Source organism: Onychostoma macrolepis, chromosome 16 (genome assembly GCF_012432095.1).
Source record: "Onychostoma macrolepis isolate SWU-2019 chromosome 16, ASM1243209v1, whole genome shotgun sequence".
Classification (NCBI taxonomy): domain Eukaryota; kingdom Metazoa; phylum Chordata; class Actinopteri; order Cypriniformes; family Cyprinidae; genus Onychostoma; species Onychostoma macrolepis.
The window spans coordinates 10,071,761-10,091,479 of NC_081170.1; the positions used below are offsets into that span (position 1 = coordinate 10,071,761).

At 36.2% G+C, this 19,719-nt stretch overlaps 1 protein-coding gene across 11 annotated transcripts in view; it reads right to left on the bottom strand.

Annotated features, from left to right (window-relative positions):
- Window positions 1-19,719, bottom strand: part of tsnare1 (T-SNARE Domain Containing 1) — a 138,641-nt gene that overhangs the window by 38,132 nt on the left and 80,790 nt on the right. For 10 of the 11 annotated variants that reach the window (XM_058747950.1, XM_058747958.1, XM_058747949.1 and 7 more), the window contains one exon: window positions 7,043-7,115. In XM_058747950.1, coding sequence (XP_058603933.1) covers window positions 7,043-7,115 — 73 coding nt within the window. Of the gene's footprint in view, window positions 1-5,327; window positions 5,633-7,042; window positions 7,116-19,719 lie in introns of those variants that run through there. The other variant, XM_058747959.1, reaches the window with a different exon arrangement.

Here is a 19,719-nt window from a genome sequence, read left to right on the forward strand (position 1 = left end):
TCAGCTTTTTATATGCAGAGTCCTGCTCTGTGTAATATAACCTTATCGACTGCCAAACATGGGCAAACAGCCTCTGCAAACACAATACAACAGTTGCTTTTTAATTTCCATCATCCTCAATTCATTTAAGAATTACAGGGACATACTTTATAATGACTCTAAATTAACAGGCTTGACGAGCTCTTATCTAGAGACTCCTCAGTTGGTCACTACTGACTCGAACACATGCACGTGCGCACGGTGAATACTCCTGAAAACATTAGGCTAGAAATAATTAAAGAATCAACCAATTAGGAAGGCACAAAGCTGAGCCATAAAACAAACACCCAATTAGTTTGAAACATAATTTAGCATTCATAGCCACAGAATCACATCACCTCTTTACAGAATTAATAGACGCACTATGTACACAGATAACCTTAAGCATTGCTAAAGCAGTAAATAAATAGAACGGCATCGGTGTTAGACAGCTGTGGCACAAAGTACAAGCACACTTGAGGAAAGGCTAACATGGAAGTAACATGCACATGACACAAATTTATATATTTAAAATAATATGAATAAACTTTAATTTAGTCATGCTAGCATCTTCATGTTACTTTAAAGGTGCAGTCGCATCATCCGCTTCTCTGCGAAATTTTGTGGGCAAAATAATTTCAATAGGAGTCTGTGCGATCGAGAATTTCGTGTGAGGAAGAAAAAGTTCCTGAGATTTTGCTCATGTTCAAGTTGGTAAGCTAAATTTGCCAAACTGACAAACAGAAAACTGCTTGATATGAAAGTGGAGCAATCCATTGACTATGAACAATGGACCTTTATTTCCTACAAATTTTTGCTATATTTATTATTAAATCATTAATATCTTATATTACTACATAATGCTACAACACATTTTAATACACCAAAATTGCAATTTCACTAAAGATTGGCTATTTAGCTTTTTTCCAGACATAAATAAATATTAGTGCTGTCAAATGATTAATCACAATTAATCACACCCAAAATATGTTTACATAATATATGTCAGCGAATCACCATAATCACCAGCCACAACTTACACCAGATCATGCTCACCTGAGTTCTGATTCCCTGCACCTGTCGTCTGCAATCAAGTCACCATTCTTAAGTATGCTCCTTCCAGTCACTCACCATCCGGTCTACCGTTCACTACACTGAACCATACCAGACTCTCTGAATGCTACTTACCTGCTTTACTTACCTCTAGATTCCCAAAGATCTTCCAATGTTGCTCTCCTTCACTCCTGGATCCCGAACTCCCTGCGAAACTGCAAAGAAACCAAGAACATCAGTATTCAGCTAAGAATCTCTGAACATTACTTTATTTTGGATTCTCACCTGCCATAGCTCCAGATGATTTGTCTCTGCAATACCTGTTAATAAACCTGCCTTTAATTCACTTACCTGTTGTCTCCGGATTGATTTGTGACAGAAGACCGGACCGTAACAGTCACCTCCATGGATCCTCGACCTCAATCTGCCTCAGTCAGTCCCATGGCCATGCCTCCTTCCTATGCGGGTGACACAGCTGAGTGTAGCGTCTTTCTCCTTCAAGTAGCACTATTTATTGAGATGCAGCCGCATACATTCTCGACCGAGCGCACCAAGGTAGCCTTCTTGATTTCTCTCCTTTCCGGCAGAGCATTGATGTGGCAATTTATGATGACAATGTTGGATTGGAGAACTTCATGTTAAGAGGCAATCGTGTCGCCCAGCGTTTGTCAGCCTGCCACACTCCCGAAGCCTCCCACCAGTTTGCAATGCCCGCAGCCAGTTCCCCAGTACCAGAGCCCATGCAGGTGGACTCCACACTGCTCAGTCCCTCTGAACGTGCTCGCGGCTGGACTCTTCCTCTATTGCGCTGCCACGGACCATTATACCGGGGGCCTGGCCCATCTGACCCCCACGTCCAGCGGTGAATACCCTTCAATTTGAACCTGAAATTGCAACACTTTCCATGTTATCAGTGCAACGCCTCACTCCAGATCACTCTGTTACAGTCCCTGCCCTCGTCGACTCGGGCTCCTCTGGCAATTTCATCTCTGGGACCTACTAAGATGTCTGCATTTACCCTGTACATGCCAAGCCAGGGAGCTTAGAGTTGAAACCATCCAGGGAAAACCCGTTATGGTGTGGGCAGGTTAAATTCAGAGCTCCACCGCTGAGGCTCAAGATCGGCAACCTGCATGAGGAAATCACCTTTCTGGTACTGGAGGGACACACGGTGGATATCATCCTGGGACGACCCTGGCTCATTCTCCATTCTCCAGAAATCAGATGGGACTCGCTGGAGCGAGTTTTGCCATCAACACTGCATCTCAGCCCTTCCCAAACACCTCACACCGCCCAGATCACTTCCTCTCTCATTGAAAGTCCCAAGCCATTGGAAACTCCCACCGTCCCATCTGATTATGTGGCGTCCCAGGATGTGTTCAGTAAGCAGGCTGACACTCACCTACCACCTCATCGGCCATCGACTTGCTGCCTGGAGCTAAACTCCCTAAGGGTAGAGTTTACCCACTGTCCATCCTGGAGCGCAAGGCTATGGAGGAATACATCCAGGAGGCTCTTTCCCATGGTTTAATTTGTCCTTCTACTTCACCAGCTGCTTCCAGGTTTTTTTTTTGTTTCTTTTTTTCTTTTAGTGGCCAAAAAGGACGGGGGCTTGAGGCCATGTATTGATTATTGCGTGCTAAATTCCCAGACTGAGAAGCACCCTTATCCACTTCCCCTGGTCCCAGCTGCTCTCGAGGAACTCCGTGGGGCACACATATTCTCCAAGCTGGACCTGCGGAGCACTTACAACCTTGTTCGAATCTGGGAACATGATGAATGGAAGACTGCCTTCATTACTCCATCTGGCCACTATGAACATCTCGTTGTGCCGTATGGCCTTTCCAATGCTGTCCATCTTCCAGGGATTCATGAACGAGGTGTTCCGGGAGTTCCTCAATGACTTTGTGATCATCTACATCGACGATATACTCTACTCCCGGAACCTGGCCGACCATTGCCGTGACGCATATCCTCCGGAAGCTTCGCCAACACCACGTCTATCTGAAGCTGGAGAAGTGCGAATTCCATCGCCACATGGTGCAGTTCTTGGGGTACATCATCGGCCAAGAGGGTATTCAGATCGACCAGGTGAAGGCCATTAAGGAATGGACTCCTCCCCAGTCAGTGAAAGAGCTCCAGAGCTTTTTAGGATTCGCAAACTTCTATCGTCGCTTCATTAAGGATTTCAGTCCCATTAAGTTCTTTGCTCAGAGGTATGCCCAAGTCCCTGTCCTGGAACTCCAGCACCCACAAAGCCTTCGAACAGCTCAAGACTGCCTTCAGAACGGCCCCTATCCTTCAAGCTTGTGCCATTACCCATACCTCAGCGGCCGTGGTCACACTTGGGAATTGACTTTGTAACCGACTTGCCCGATTTCAATAAATTAAATTGTGTGAAAAAAAAAAAAAAAAAAAAATTTAAAAGACAGCAAAAATAAATTTTCTATAAATAAGTTTTTACAATAAAAATATGATGAATATATTACATAAAACATGTATAATATGTGTGTGCGTATATATAAATAATACATCTCATATTATACATGTTGAGTTTATTCATAAACTAGCATAAGAATTTATCATATATTTCCATGTACTGTTTTTTTGCATGTACTTTTGTCACTGGACAACTAATAGCACAGCACAACCCATTTCATTCAAGTACATGTCACGACTTTGTTCTTTAAACTCTAATGGACTCTGAGCAAAACAGAAATGTGTCACATAGGCTTTTGTTCTAGCCTTACTTCCCTGCCTGATCTGACGAAGACCTCCAGAAAACATCACACCTGGATGTTGTTTTCTAAACGCCAATATTGTTTTCTAATTGGCATTTATGAAATGTTTGCATGTGCATATGTTGGTGTATACAATTTCACACACTTCAAAATCATGGTCTAAGAGAGTGACTCTGCAGGAGGGCATATCTCCAGAAACATATCACAACCACATGAAGAATACCAGCTTTCATTTCATTCTTAAGCTGTGGCTTTAAAGGGAAAAATAAAATCTTTGGGATATGAAAGATGACAGTTGGAGGTGCACACATGTTCTAAATCCCCCCCATCCAGACCTTGCATGTGCTCAGTGTGTTGAAAAAGAGAAAGAAGTATGAGTTGAGTGGCTTTACTTCCATGAAAACTTTCAGTATGTGGCTGACATAGTCTTTTTCAAAGCTTGATGTGAACTGTCTAATTAGGCAACTAAAGTGGAAACTCATAATCAGTTTTATTTTAGTATACTAATATAGTTTTTGTTCATATTTTGAATTAGATTTTGTTTTTATATTCTCTGCTTTTATTTTCATTTTCAACTTAAGTTTTATTAATTTCTTAAAAGCACAATTTTGTTGTGCTTTTTGTCATTCTATCATTTGATATATGAAATATATTTTTATTTTTATTTTATTTTATTTTTTTATAGCATTACATTTTAGTTTATCTAGTTTTGGTTATTTTAGTACTTTAACCTAAACGATACAGATAAATGTTGCCTTGGCAAGGAAATAAAATAAGTAACAAGTAAAATAAATTATTTTATTTTATTTTATTTAAAGTAATGTTTTTTTATGGTTTTAATTTTACTTAATGATAATAACCCTGCTCATAACAGACTGAAATTAACATGTATACCAATATCACTCATTATGTGAAGTACAACATTTTACTAATTTCACAATTATTTCTAATAGCAAAATAGCATTTCTAATGCCAAAGTTGGGTTAAATGTAATTTTTAATGAAAGAATAAATGAAAAAAAATAAGTTTTATTATGTTCAGCATGTAAAATATGAAATAGGAATATAAAATTATTTTAATAAAATAGAATCAAATAGTTTCCTTTGTTAGCTCTGTCATAGCTAAATGAACAATTATGAATGTTTGAATAAACAGACCTCAACACGATGCATTCTGGTATCGACTTATCAACAAATGGTATATGCTATTTTGCCCTACAGAGCGGTCAAGGTTTCTGGCTTAATTTTATGGAAAAGTATCAGGAATACCTAAAAAAGTAGACTGGATAGGCTTGGGTTTGGACAAATGAATAATCTTTTAAACAAAGTTTACAGGGGAAGAGAAACCCCTGTAATATTAAATACATTATTATACTATGAAAATCATAAATGGATGTAGCATAATGAGAAGACCCAAAAGTGGCATAGATGAAAATAAAACAAAATGTAGTCCACCTACATCCTCAAGTGTCCTTCTAAAGGGCAGAACAGTGTTATTGGGTGGTTTATTGTATACTGTGTGTCCCACTAGATTCTGGTTATTTCGCTAGTCATAACTTGTGATAACCTTCAACGTGTCTGACATCATTTCCCTGTGTAAATGTTAAGTGTCCGTGCGAGGAAGGAAGTTGGGGACAAGGACAGTTTCAATCTCCCTTTTCTCTTGTGAACTCCTTCCTTATTGTGTTACTTCTCCATTTTCTCTCCTTTTTCCTTGGGCTGCTGTTGTATTGTGACCGCGAGGGTGTTAAATTAGGATGAAGAATGTGCAAAGTACATCCTTAACCTCTCCTGAAGGAATAGTATCTTTACTCATCTGGCCTGTTGAATGTACAGTACACACAGGATTAATTAAAACAGCCGGACGAAAGGACACTGTGCTGGATGGGTACCAATTAGAACAGGAATGGGCATTTTCCAACAGAGAGGCCACGGCTAAGGGTTTCTGATCTTATGTAACCATATTCAGCTCTATAGAATATTTTATATTTGAAGTTGAGGTATATGTAATACTGATGTGCACTCACACCCAGCAGTCTGTGTTCAACAATAAATAAAGGAGCACAAGAATGACATGAATGTGCAATAAACATAAAATCTGAAAAGTCTTAAAAAGATATAGACCTAAAAATTTATTTACTCACCCCCTCATATACTTTGAAAACCATATGACTTACATATAGTTTAATTTATATTTCAGTACAAAAAAGGCAAACATAAATAAATAAAAATATAAATTCAGACATCATGGCATGTGGGTGGGGCCACATAATAATGGTTCACGCCCCCAAGATTTGTGAAACGTCAGTGATACAGCATTTTGATTTACAGTAATATTTATCACTAAAGATCCACTGATTTTAAAATTCTGGCCGATACAGAAAGGCCAACAATTATTTTGATGTTGGCTGATATTAAAATCAATTTGTATTATTTATATTCTATACTAGTATTCATAAAAAAAAAATAAAAAAAAATCTAAATAAAACACTAAAAACTAAAATCAAGTGAATTTAAGCATCTCAACATCATAATGTTCAGTATGAAAAATTATTTTAATATGTTTAAATATTTTATGATTTGGGTATTATATAATGGAAAACATAATCTCAATCTAAAAATAGGAGAAATTAGAATTTTAAAATAAATATCAAATACTGACTATACAAAAAAAAAAAATAATAATAATAAAATAAATAAATAAAATAAAATAAAATAGTTTTCTAGTTTGATTGTATTCAGATTGGTTTCATAAATTTAACTGACAGGTCATGACTGCTGATGTGTCCAAGATAAAATATCAAAAGTTTAGGCTAAACATTTTCCAAACAAGTAAGCAACAACACTATTATCCCTGCTTTCTGCGTGTAACCAGGGACTCGGCTCCTAAATCATGCTTCCCATTTAAAATCGGTCTGTCTTTCTCTGCCTGTTAACTATAAATTGAATCTTTGAGGATCTTCTCTGATCTTACTCTCCTCCAGAGGCCTGTAGAGACTAGCTCTCTGTCTGTCATGTATTGAGCTGGTGAAGGCGATGTCTTGTTCTCTCCTCTGAAACTTCACCTCAGCACAGCAGGGGATTATGGGATAGATATGGGGGGAGAAGTGATTATCAATAAAAGGCCAGACAAACAAGGATGAGTCAATAGACTCTTAACTGGAAACACAGAGCCACGAACACACACACACACACACACACACACACACACACACACAAATAAGATCTCACCTATGGTGTCTCCTTGTTCATGCACCATGCTGGCCAAGTCCTTCATAATCTGATTGACGTCCAGCATGTCTCTCTGCAAAAACAAAACAGAGGTTGCAGCTCAGAGGTGAGTAAAGCAAACATCACAGTGCTCTGAAGTGATATTGTATGCAGTCTCATGCTTCTTGTGTTACTTTAAATAAATTAAACAACAACAAATGCGGTAGAGAGACAGAAAGGAAATAGATCTTAATGAAGACCAATTACACATTATCACACATAAACAGAAGCTGATGCTTATAAGTGGGTGTAGATCAGCTCTAATAAATAAACGTTATACTAATTATATCTAATAGACTATGTCCATTACTTAATTAATTTTAAAACATCACTGAGAAAAAATAAAAAGAAGCTAATATACATTTTCATGACTCCCAAAGAAACTACAATGAAATAAAATAGCCATCAATTCATTTTATTTTAATTGCATGGTAACTTCAGAGAAATTTAACACATTTCAACTGATTTTAAATGACACCATTTAGCGTAATAACTTGGAAAAATACTAAAATTAAATAAAAACTATATTAAAAAAAAATAAAAAATAAAAAACTTGACAATAGTGGAACTAAACTAAAATGAACTGAAAATAGCTTAAAAATAAAAAATTCAGATTAATAATAACCCTAACATTTGTAGATATTCATATTTTATCATTTATTTTTATGTATATTGTATATATATTTAATATTTTTATTTGTATATATTTTAAAGTTTAAAATAAGTTTTTATTCAATACATAATTCAATATGGTATCAATTATTGTGAAATACGGGTATACAGTGAGGAAAATAAGTATTTGAACACCCTGCTATTTTGCAAGTTCTCCCACTTAGAAATCATGGAGGGGTCTAAAATTGTCATCGTAGGTGCATTTCCACTGTGAGAGACATAATCTAAAAAAAAATCCAGAAATCACAATGTATGATTTTTTAACTATTTATTTGTATGATACAGCTGCAAATAAGTATTTGAACACCTGTCTATCAGCTAGAATTCTGACCCTCAAAGACCTGTTAGTCTGCCTTTAAAATGTCCACCTCCACTCCATTTATTATCCTAAATTAGATGCACCTGTTTGAGGTCGTTAGCTGCATAAAGACACCTGTCCACCCCATACAATCAGTAAGAATCCAACTACTAACATGGCCAAGACCAAAGAGCTGTCCAAAGACACTAGAGACAAAATTGTACACCTCCACAAGGCTGGAAAGGGCTACGGGGAAATTGCCAAGCAGCTTGGTGAAAAAAGGTCCACTGTTGGAGCAATCATTAGAAAATGGAAGAAGCTAAACATGACTGTCAATCTCCCTCGGACTGGGGCTCCATGCAAGATCTCACCTCGTGGGGTCTCAATGATCCTAAGAAAGGTGAGAAATCGGTCCAGAACTACACGGGAGGAGCTGGTCAATGACCTGAAAAGAGCTGGGACCACCGTTTCCAAGGTTACTGTTGGTAATACACTAAGACGTCATGGTTTGAAATCATGCATGGCATGGAAGGTTCCCCTGCTTAAACCAGCACATGTCCAGGCCCGACTTAAGTTTGCCAATGACCATTTGGATGATCCAGAGGAGTCATGGGAGAAAGTCATGTGGTCAGATGAGACCAAAATAGAACTTTTTGGTCATAATTCCACTAAACGTGTTTGGAGGAAGAAGAATGATGAGTACCATCCAAGAACACCATCCCTACTGTGAAGCATGGGGTGGTAGCATCATCTTTGGGGTGTTTTTCTGCACATGGGACAGGGCGACTGCACTGTATTAAGGAGAGGATGACCGGGGCCATGTATTGCGAGATTTTGGGGAACAACCTCCTTCCCTCAGTTAGAGCATTGAAGATGGGTCGAGGCTGGGTCTTCCAACATGACAATGACCCGAAGCACACAGCCAGGATAACCAAGGAGTGGCTCTGTAAGAAGCATATCAAGGTTCTGGCGTGGCCTAGCCAGTCTCAGACCTAAACCCAATAGAGAATCTTTGGAGGAGCTCAAACTCCGTGTTTCTCAGCGACAGGCCAGAAACCTGACTGATCTAGAGAAGATCTGTGTGGAGGTGGGCCAAAATCCCTCCTGCAGTGTGTGCAAACCTGGTGAAAAACTACAGGAAACGTTTGACCTCTGTAATTGCAAACAAAGGCTACTGTACCAAATATTAACATTGATTTTCTCAGGTGTTCAAATACTTATTTGCAGCTGTATCATACAAATAAATAGTTAAAAATCATACATTGTGATTTCTGGATTTTTTTTAGATTATGTCTCTCACAGTGGACATGCACCTCGATGACAATTTCAGACCCTCCATGATTTCTAAGTGGGAGAACTTGCAAAATAGCAGGGTGTTCAAATACTTATTTTCCTCACTATAGTTATTGATGACACTAAAATACTAAAACCAAAATAAAATTAAATAAACGGAAAACTCTGAAAAACTGAAATCAAACTAAAACTTGATGATAGTGAAACTAACAAAAACTAACTTAAATTGAAAAGATAAACTGAAAATAAAATCAAGATGATAATAATGATAATAACGAATTGTTAGGTCTGTGTACCTTCTGGTCATTTGATTTTGTTTTTAAAAAAGTAATAAAAAGAAATGCAAATTTGCGATTTGTATTATACATTATAGTTAATATTATATATTTTAAATTTGTATATATTTTAAAGGTTAAAAGATGTTGTTTTTATTCAGTAGATGGAAAATCAAAACTTGTGAAATACTGGTATAGTTATTGGTGACTCAAATTATGTTATTATGACAACACTATCATAATATACTCAGTCATAACATATCAAAAACATACAACATAGAGAACAAACATGTTAAAAGCAAAGCTCTTCTTCTGGTGCTGTTTCATGTCAAAATTCCCTCTACACAGGCCTGAAGCAACATGGTGTCTTCTAAAGCCTGAGTCTATCTCCTGCTCACAGGCCTTTTTGTCTCCATACACAACCCTATGCAAGTGCAGCTGGGTCAGTGGAGCTCAAACCATTGAGCCATTCATCACAGGTGTCTGTAATTGTTTGGGAAACTGGCAGCCATCCTGGTTCTTGGCACAAACCGTTTGACCGGAGCCAAAATGGCCCCTAGCAAATCACACATTACTAAAGAGTTTCTGCATTTTCTCTCTGTGGCAGTCAGCACAATCACAGAGCAACATATTTATTTTTCCCACCAAGGCATTTGCGCAATTTAAATTCAGTGTGTAGAAACGACAGGCTATGGAGTGTCATTACGCTTGATTGGATGGGAGAAATTTAAAGGATGGTGAAGAAAAAACAGCACAATACACATGTAGTTAGAGCAATCATAAGTTAATTTACTGTAATGTTTAGAATGGCTGCATTAGTAAACACTTCTCCATGGAGCTGCATCTCCTTTGAGAATTGGGTTTGTAGCTAACAGGCACTGAATTCAGAATAAATCAAAACATAAGTCATACTAGCAAACACAATTCAACCTCACTGAAGGAAGTCTGGGGAAAAATAAAAGTCTGATGAAATATGAAGAAATTACATAAGTGATCTAAACAAACTTTACAGTTTGAATAAACTTTTAGACAAATAATTTGCTATATTATCTATCAAACATACAGTAATGACATCTGCCTGGTGAGATATCCACTATAATAGTATTATAAAAAGACAGAATTTAGCGCCCCAAAAATATCCACATATAAATATGTATTTTATATACAAAATAACATATACAGTATGTACACTACAGTTGGAATTTTTGGGTTTGGAAAAATGTTTTCATGCTTATACCAAGGCTGTGTTTATTTGACAAAAATACAGTAAAAACAGTGAGATTGTGAAATATTATTGTAATTTAAAAGTTTATTTTTTTATTTTTTTATTTTATTTTATTTTTTTTCAATTGTATTATATTTTTTTAAATGCAATTTATTCCTGTGAAGGTAAATCTGAATTTTCTGCATCATTACTCCAGTCTTCAGTGTCACATGACCCTTCAGAAATCATTCTAATACAGGTGCATCTCGATAAATTAGAATGTCATGGAAAAGTTCATTTATTTCAGTAATTCAACTCAAATTGTGAAACTCGTGTATTAAATAAATTCAATGCACACAGACTGAAGTAGTTTAAGTCTTTGGTTATTTTAATTGTGATGATTTTGGCTCACATTTAACAAAAACCCACCAATTCACTATCTCAACAAATTAGAATATGGTGACATGCCAATCAGCTAATCAACTCAAAACACCTGCAAAGGTTTCCTGAGCCTTCAAAATGGTCTCTCAGTTTGATTACTACAATAGGCTACACAATCATGGGGAAGACTGCTGATCTGACAGTAGTCCAGAAGACAATCATTGACACCCTTCACAAGGAGGGTAAGCCACAAACATTCATTGCCAAAGAAGTTGGCTGTTCACAGAGTGCTGTATCCAAGCATGTTAACAGAAAGTTGAGTGGAAGGAAAAAGTGTGGAAGAAAAAGATGCACAACCAACCGAGAGAACCGCAGCCTTATGAGGATTGTCAAGCAAAATCGATTCAAGAATTTGGGAGAACTTCACAAGGAATGGACTGAGGCAGGGGTCAAGGCATCAAGAGCCACCACACGCAGATGTGTCAAGGAATTTGGCTACTAATAACGTCAGAGGCGTCTTACCTGGGCTAAGGAGAAGAAGAACTGGACTGTTGCCCAGTGGTCCAAAGTCCTCCGTTCAGATGAGAGCAAGTATTGTATTTAATTTGGAAACCAAGGTCCTGGAGTCTGGAGGAAGGGTGGAGAAGCTCATAGCCCAAGTTGCTTGAAGTCCAGTGTTAAGTTTCCACAGTCTGTGATGATTTGGGGTGTAATGTCATCTGCTGGTGTTGGTCCATTGTGTTTTTTGAAAACCAAAGTCACTGCACCCGTTTACCAAGAAATGTTGGAGCACTTCATGCTTACTTCTGCTGATCAGCTTTTTGAAGATGCTGATTTCATTTTCCAGCAGGATTTGGCACTTGCCCACACTGCCAAAAGCACCAAAAGTTGGTTAAATGACCATGGTGTTGGTGTGCTTGACTGGCCAGCAAACTCACCAGACCTGAACCCCATAGAGAATCTATGGGTATTGTCAAGAGGAAAATGAGAAACAAGAGACCAAAAAATGCAGATGAGCTGAAGGCCACTGTCAAAGAAACATGGGCTTCCATACCACCTCAGCAGTGCCACAAACTGATCACCTCCATGCCACGCCGAATTGAGGCAGTAATTAAAGCAAAAGGAGCCCCTACCAAGTATTGAGTACATATACAGTAAATGAAGATACTTTCCAGAAGGCCAACAATTCACTAAAAATGTTTTGTTTTTTTTTGGTCTTAAGAAGTATTCTAATTTGTTGAGATAGTGAATTGGTGGGTTTTTGTTAAATGTGATCCAAAATCATCACAATTAAAAGAACCAAAGACTTAAACTACTTCAGTCTGTGTTCACTGAATTTATTTAATACACGAGTTTCACAATTTGAGTCGAATTACTGAAATAAATGAACTTTTCCACGACATTCTAATTTATTGAGATGCACCTGTATGCTGATTTGGTGCTCAAGAAACATTTCTTATTATTATCAATCTAAAAAATAGTTGTGCTGCTTAATATTTTCGTAGAAACCATGACACTTTTTTATGGACTCTTTGATGAATAAAAAAGTTAAAAAGAACAGCAATACCATTACTTTTGCTCAATTTAATGCACCCTTTCTGTATAAAAGCATGGGAAATATTACTGACCCAAAACCTTTAAATGGTAGCATGTATATTTGAGACCCACCAAAAGCAATAAACAAATAAGCAAAACAATTAATAAACCTATGGCTTGAATTCATTCAGTAAGTTAACATGCACATGAGTATGTTTGTGTCTTTATGTACTGTATAAACAGTCAGAAAGTGACATATTGATTTTGAGAGCACTCTGTGCCCTTCTACCCAGGGGGAGTCTGGGTAGCCCTGGGGGCTGAGGTGTACCACTTTACATAATTTATAAGGGTTATAATAACCACACAGAGTTCCAGAGCTCACTTATGACCCCAAACCCACCGTTCCTCTTCATGTTACCCTTTCATGAAGACCCACAGTCTTGCCATCCCCTGAGACTGTGCAGTGGAGGTGGCTTCACAGACGGGCCACTTTGAGAGGTCGAGATACGGTTGAGTGCTTTGGGTAACATGAACCAATGAAGCAGTTGGAAGTTCTACAGCTGTAACTTCCCAGTTCAGATCAATCAAGGAGATAGATCTGAAGAGTACCAAAACTATGACAAGTACTTTTGCAACTTATGTCCCTCGTTGAACTAAGTGGAAACCAGTCATGTCCATTTTCAGTAGCCAGTAAAAAAATAATTTTTCTTTCCACACTGCAGACAAATAGTTTTTTCTTTCTTCTTCTTTAAAGGGATACATTCACTCAAAAATGAAAATTTTGCCATCATTTATTCACCCTCAAGTTGTTCTAAATCTGTACTAGTTTTTCTTTCTTTTGTTGAACATAAAAGATATTTTGAAGAACGTTGGAAACCAAAAAAGGCCTTTGACTTTCATAGTAGGTTATCTTTTTTTCCTCCATACTATGGAAGTCGTTGGCTACCATCAACTGTTTGGTCAAAAACATAAAAATCAGGAAAAAATAAAAATAAAATCAGAAAAAAAAAAAACTTTTTGGATATATGAAGTTATTTTAAGTTAACTGCATCATTTATGTGATCATGGACACAATATTAAATTATATAATCAAAAAAAAAAAAAAAAACATTACAGTGATATTATTTTAGGTTTATCTAGGTAAATAAAATCCAGTATTTAAAAAATATATTTTTAAAATGTTTATTTTTAGATATTTTTACTAGAATGAAGACAAAGGACAATATTTCTAGAAACAAGACAAAAGTACTTATAATATACACTACCTTTCAAAAGTTTGGGGTTGGTATTTTTAATGTTTTTGAAAGGAAAAAAAGAAACAGTAAAAACTGTAGCATTGTGAAATATTATTATAAGTGTTAAGTGTTTTATGATTCTTTGATGAATTGTAGGTGTAAAAGAACAGTTTTTTTTTATTTTTTATTTTCAATGCACAATTTGTACTATATTTACCATGTTCAAGAAATGTGCCTGGATTTCCTTTCCAAAACCTAGCCTTAATGTTGAACAGCAGAAGACAGTCCAAGTGTCATGTGGATCAGATCGATGCTCTTTTTCCTAGAGCTGTGATTAAGTTGCTCATGTCAAACATCATTCTGTTATTTGGAAAGAGAAAGATAGAGAACAAGATATAGGGAGAGAGCGCACAAACACGGGTCTGATAGGACTCAAAGGGTCCGCCTTTGTTTCATTAGATACAAAATGTCAGACATCTGCTGCATCTGACATACGGGTCTGCGTTGCACCACAAACGCACGCACACTTCAGCGAGAGCCGCTGGCAGCAACCGCTGCAGCCACACAATTAAATGTGTGGACTGATAAGGCTATAGATGTCATGGAAAAAAACACACTCTCCCAAACAGAAGATGACTGACACTTCTATGAATGCAACATGCCAGGAAGTTTTGCAGGAGCACAGACTGACAGGAGTGAATGTAAGAATGACTGTAAGCCATCAGACGGCCTATCTAAGACAAGAAAACACTGAGGAAAGCTCAGAGAGAGATTTGTCTGAGGAAAAGACGGATAGGAGAGTTGTAGTGATTGACTATATACTGCAGGGCTGCTGAGATTTCCAGGTGAATTGAGAAATTGTTTGTGGTTTGTGTCCACTTTAAAATAACTGACAGACAGGTGATGGATGGACAAGATATGTGAAATATTGTGAAATAATAAAGTAATAAAGTCCAACATGACATTTTATATATATTCAGTCAAAAGAGAGCCCTCTGGTGTTACTGGTGAAAGATGCACTAAAATTACTGTTTTTGTAAATCCCAAAAATGAACAGCCAATTCAGCCTTTTTAATTTAAAATAAAACCGCATCATTTCAAAGATGGAAGGAGTCATATCTGCTCCATTGGCATCTTTAAACACAACTGCAAAAAACTGTTTTCAAACAGGTTTCATGAACACTATCCATCGGTCATAGGCCAAACATACAAGTAGCCCCACCCTAAACTCACACCATTGGCTGAGCCAGAGTTGCTGTTGTCGGGCAGGCTAGTATGCTCAAACAAAGGTTTTGATAGCAGTAATTAAATTAAAGCTGAAATCAAATAAAACATAAAAAAATTATGAAAAACATAACCCTTGTGTTTCATTCATTTTGAACTAGAGAGGATTTTCTTTTCCCCAAAAATACTCGGTAATTTTATGACTTTGGACTAAAACTGAGCGTTTTTTCCTCACACAGGGCACAACGATTTCCCAAAAAACTGATCATTTGTGTACTTTTTGGCCATGTTTTTCCACACCTTGTTACACTTGTGCTGTTCCTTGTCAAAAAAAGATACAATTTCTCATTATGTTATATAATTACTTTGTGCCTACGTATTTGCATTTCTTTTTGGAACTGATTGATCTCAGTTTATGAGCCTCAGTTTTTGAGTGAAAAAAGCATTATTTGTGAATAATAAGATTTGGGGATAACATAAAAAAAATTAGAAATTTACAAACAATTATTAAAAGGCTGGTCATTTTTGACCGGGAACACCAAATTAAGCAAATGATTTTCAGCACAGCACAAATGTAAAATGTAAAAATATATATACACTGCCGCTCAAAAGTTTGGGATCCGTAATATTTTTATGTTTAAAAAAAAAAAAAAAAAAACAGTAATATTGTGAAATCTTATTGCAATTTCTAATATTGGTTTATACTTTATACTTTAAAATATAATTTATTTCTGTGATGCAGTGCTGAATTTTCAGCATCATTACTCCAGTCTTCATGACTGGAGTAATGATGTAACCAGTGTAACATGATCCTTCAGAAATCATTCTAATATGATTATTTATTATGAGTGTTGAAACTGTTGTGCTGCTTCATATTGTTTTTTGGAACATGTGATAATTTTTTCTTTGATTATTTGATGAATACAAAGAAGATTCAAAATATAAGAAACAATATAAGTCTTTATCCCTCCTGAATAAAAGGATTAATTTCTTATTAAAAAAAAGAAAGAAAAAATTTACTGACCTCAACCTTTTGAATAGCATTGTATATTGTAACACAGTTTTTTTTTTTTTTTTAAATAAATGCTGTTCTTTTAACTTTTTATTAATCAGAGAATCCTAATATATATATATATATATATATATATATATATATATATATATATATATATATATATATATCACAGGTTTATTAAACACTACAATAGTATATGAATAATACTAAAATATACTAAAATTGAATAGTGTGACACTGAATATACTGTGAGGGGACTACTTTTGGGAGATTAATCCAAAAATGGTCTACTTTTAGATGCTGCTACATATTAAGCTTGGACAAAGTACTAGCGAAAAATAAGGAGTATTTCAACAGTGAAATAAAGTGACACACATTACCTTTAACATACAAAACTGGGCTGCAGTGGTTAAAGCTTAGAGCTGGTAATCAAGGCACTTAACCCCAGGTTGCTCCAGGGGGATTGTCCTATAATAAGTGTATTTTTAGGCTTTTTGGATAAGCACATCTGCTAAATGACTCCTTAAATTGAAACTACACTATTATTGCTTAAGCTAACACAATGAGGCAGCTCTGAACAAAATGAATGTCTCTTAATAAAGAACATGCTGGCTTCAGTCCGAGTTTTTGTACTCTCTGTGCAGTCCTGGCAGTGTCATTGATAAAAGGTGATGATCTAAAGTGAAAGGCCCAACAAAATGAATGGGCACAGGTTCAAAATGGCTATCATGATCTGAAGGCTTGAAACAACCCCATGGTTCTCCACACAAGCTTAATAGTGTATAATTGTAATGTAAATAACAATACTACTAAGACTATATATATATATATATACAGTTTTATTCTTCCTTAAAGTATCAACTTTACTAAAATTAGTTTTGTTTAATTTTTTGCTGTGTATTTCTTGCAATCTGTATTTCTGAACGGTTCACTGATTTAAAGGAAATAAGAATGAGCCACATTCAGTATGTCTGAAAAAAGAACACTTGAAATAAAATAGCTTGAGGTGAAATCAGGGTTCCTTATATAGAGGTGATAACCTCATTGCAGTAAATATCACAGTACATGGAGCTATGGTCAAGCAACATTGCAGTGTTTTTATGCATTTATAAGAGCTGAAATGTGCCCTGGATGATGCTGACGTGTTACGCTAGGTGAAGATAATGTGATATGACTACCCTCTGTGTTTCTGATTTCAAGTCCTGAACTAAACGCAGCATGTATCAAAGCTCCCCTGGGGCTAACAACCTGAAATCTCCATATTTAGAAGCTGCCAGCTGGGCGTGTGTAACTCCAAGAGAGGGTTAGAAAGTATAGCGTGAACTGCGTATGATAGAATGAGAAAAAAGAAACCTCGAACAGTCAGTTGGTGGCTGATAGCTTCATAATAGCTTGAGAAAAAGAGCGTTCGCTCACACTGCTAGACAATCAGCTCTGAGAGCTCTGACCATCAGAAATAAGTGAGTGAGAGCACCTGTAGTGAAAAAAGAAGGATAAAACCTGTTTTGACGGATAACACACTCCAAAAAGGCAACTTTCACTCTGCACCTCCAAAACATCACTTTGTGCCATATTGAAATATTTATACACACACATAGTACGTTTATTCGGTTTATTAACATATAATGTACAGACTGGTCCCACGCAAAAAATAAAAAATTAAAAAATTAAAAATAATAATTTTCCCGTTTAGTTCAGTAAGTCTGTCTAAGTTTTAAATTCAACATTTTACTGAATACTGTAGGAAGCCTCAATTAAACAGCAACAAGCTGATTTTATATGTGTCCTCAAAACTGTATTCAGTTTCTTAATTTTTACATAATCATTTATTCACTCACTCATATAAAAAGCTTCTACTACCTAACTACTACTATGCAAAAGCTAGCATTCTAAATGCAAAACAATAATGGCTTAAAAATAATTTGCTCTTCATCAATCTTTACTGCAATGGTTGCCTAATATAACAGGACATTCTGTCAAGTCACCACCTTTTTTTTCTCATCTTATAGATAGGCAGGTAGGCAGGTAGGCAGGTAGGTAGGTAGGTAGGTAGATAGATAGATAGATAGATAGATAGATAGATAGATAGATAGATAGATAGATAGATAGATAGATAGATAGATAGATAGATAGATAGATAGACAAGATTAAATATTCACTGGCCCAAATGAATAACATTACAATTCTAAACCTCAAGCCTTCCAATAAAAACGGTAAAGGGTACAAGTCGCTGAAGTGAGTTTTGCTTATGAGTCTGGCCTGTGAGGGGAGCTACTGTGTGGGCGATACACACAAATGAGGTGAAGCAGTGGAATATCAGATTATGGCTGTATCATAAATCATCACAGGTACTGTCATATCTACAACACAGCATATAAAAAGACAACATGCCCTGTAAGACAGATAATTATTCACAGTGGTGGTACTATTTTGTCTGCATTCTGTATCTCATATAGGAAGAAAATTGACCAGTCTATGATGCTGCACACTGTAGACTGCCATAAGTGAAGTTTAATCAACATGGCTTGACGGCTGAAGAGACATGTCTGTGGAAAACTCTTACAAAACCCCAAAAATCTCTTTTACACTTTTTATAGCAGAGCAAAAACTGTTGTAACACATTCCTAATAAATATTTTAACTATTTTGTGAATGTGAAACATTTTAATTTCAGTTTAAATTTTTAGCTTTAGCAACTTTGTGATGTAGCCATTTTTTTTATTATTGTTTTTAATATTTCTATTTAGGTTTATTTTATTTTGTTTTATTTTTAGTACTATTTGAAAAAATAAATAAAATAAAATAAGCTAATAATAAAGTAAAAAAATGCAATAAATAACTTCCTTAAATCTCTTAAATATTTTACTACTAAATATTGCTTTCAAAAGGACATGTGGGAAAAAAGCGCTTTAAGTTTTTAATCGAGCATTGTTTTCAAGCACTCAACAGACTCATGTTTCAATGTACCAAGCACAACCCTGCAAAACACATTGGAAATATACACCTTTGCCTTTTTAAATAGAAACACAAAGATGTACTGGAGCCTCTGAAAGCTTTCAGAAGGTACTAAACTGAGTCGGTACTACCGGTACTGCTAAAAAGACCCCCTGCAGAAAGAAATGCCACTGTATTTTTTTTTTTTTTTTTACAAAGAATTACCAGAAATAACATCTACCAGTTTTCACCATAACTTTAACAGAAGACAGCCAGGGAACAGAACATTTCTTCACACAGCAGAGCACTGGTGTGGTAATTCAAATAAATTTAGCTATCATTCAAACTAAATAGCTTAGAAATTCTAAGCAATGCTATTTGGCTCCATGACTACGTTGTGCCCTTTTATTGTATGATACAGGCTCTGCAGTGTTGAATGGCTTTCTTAAGAGCACCACTTACTTCACTGCCACATCAATGCACTTTTTAAATTCTATATGAAATGCATATGCTGCAAGTGTGTTATTCATCATTTGCTTGAAGCACTTGTCATTACTCTAGTCATCCATCCG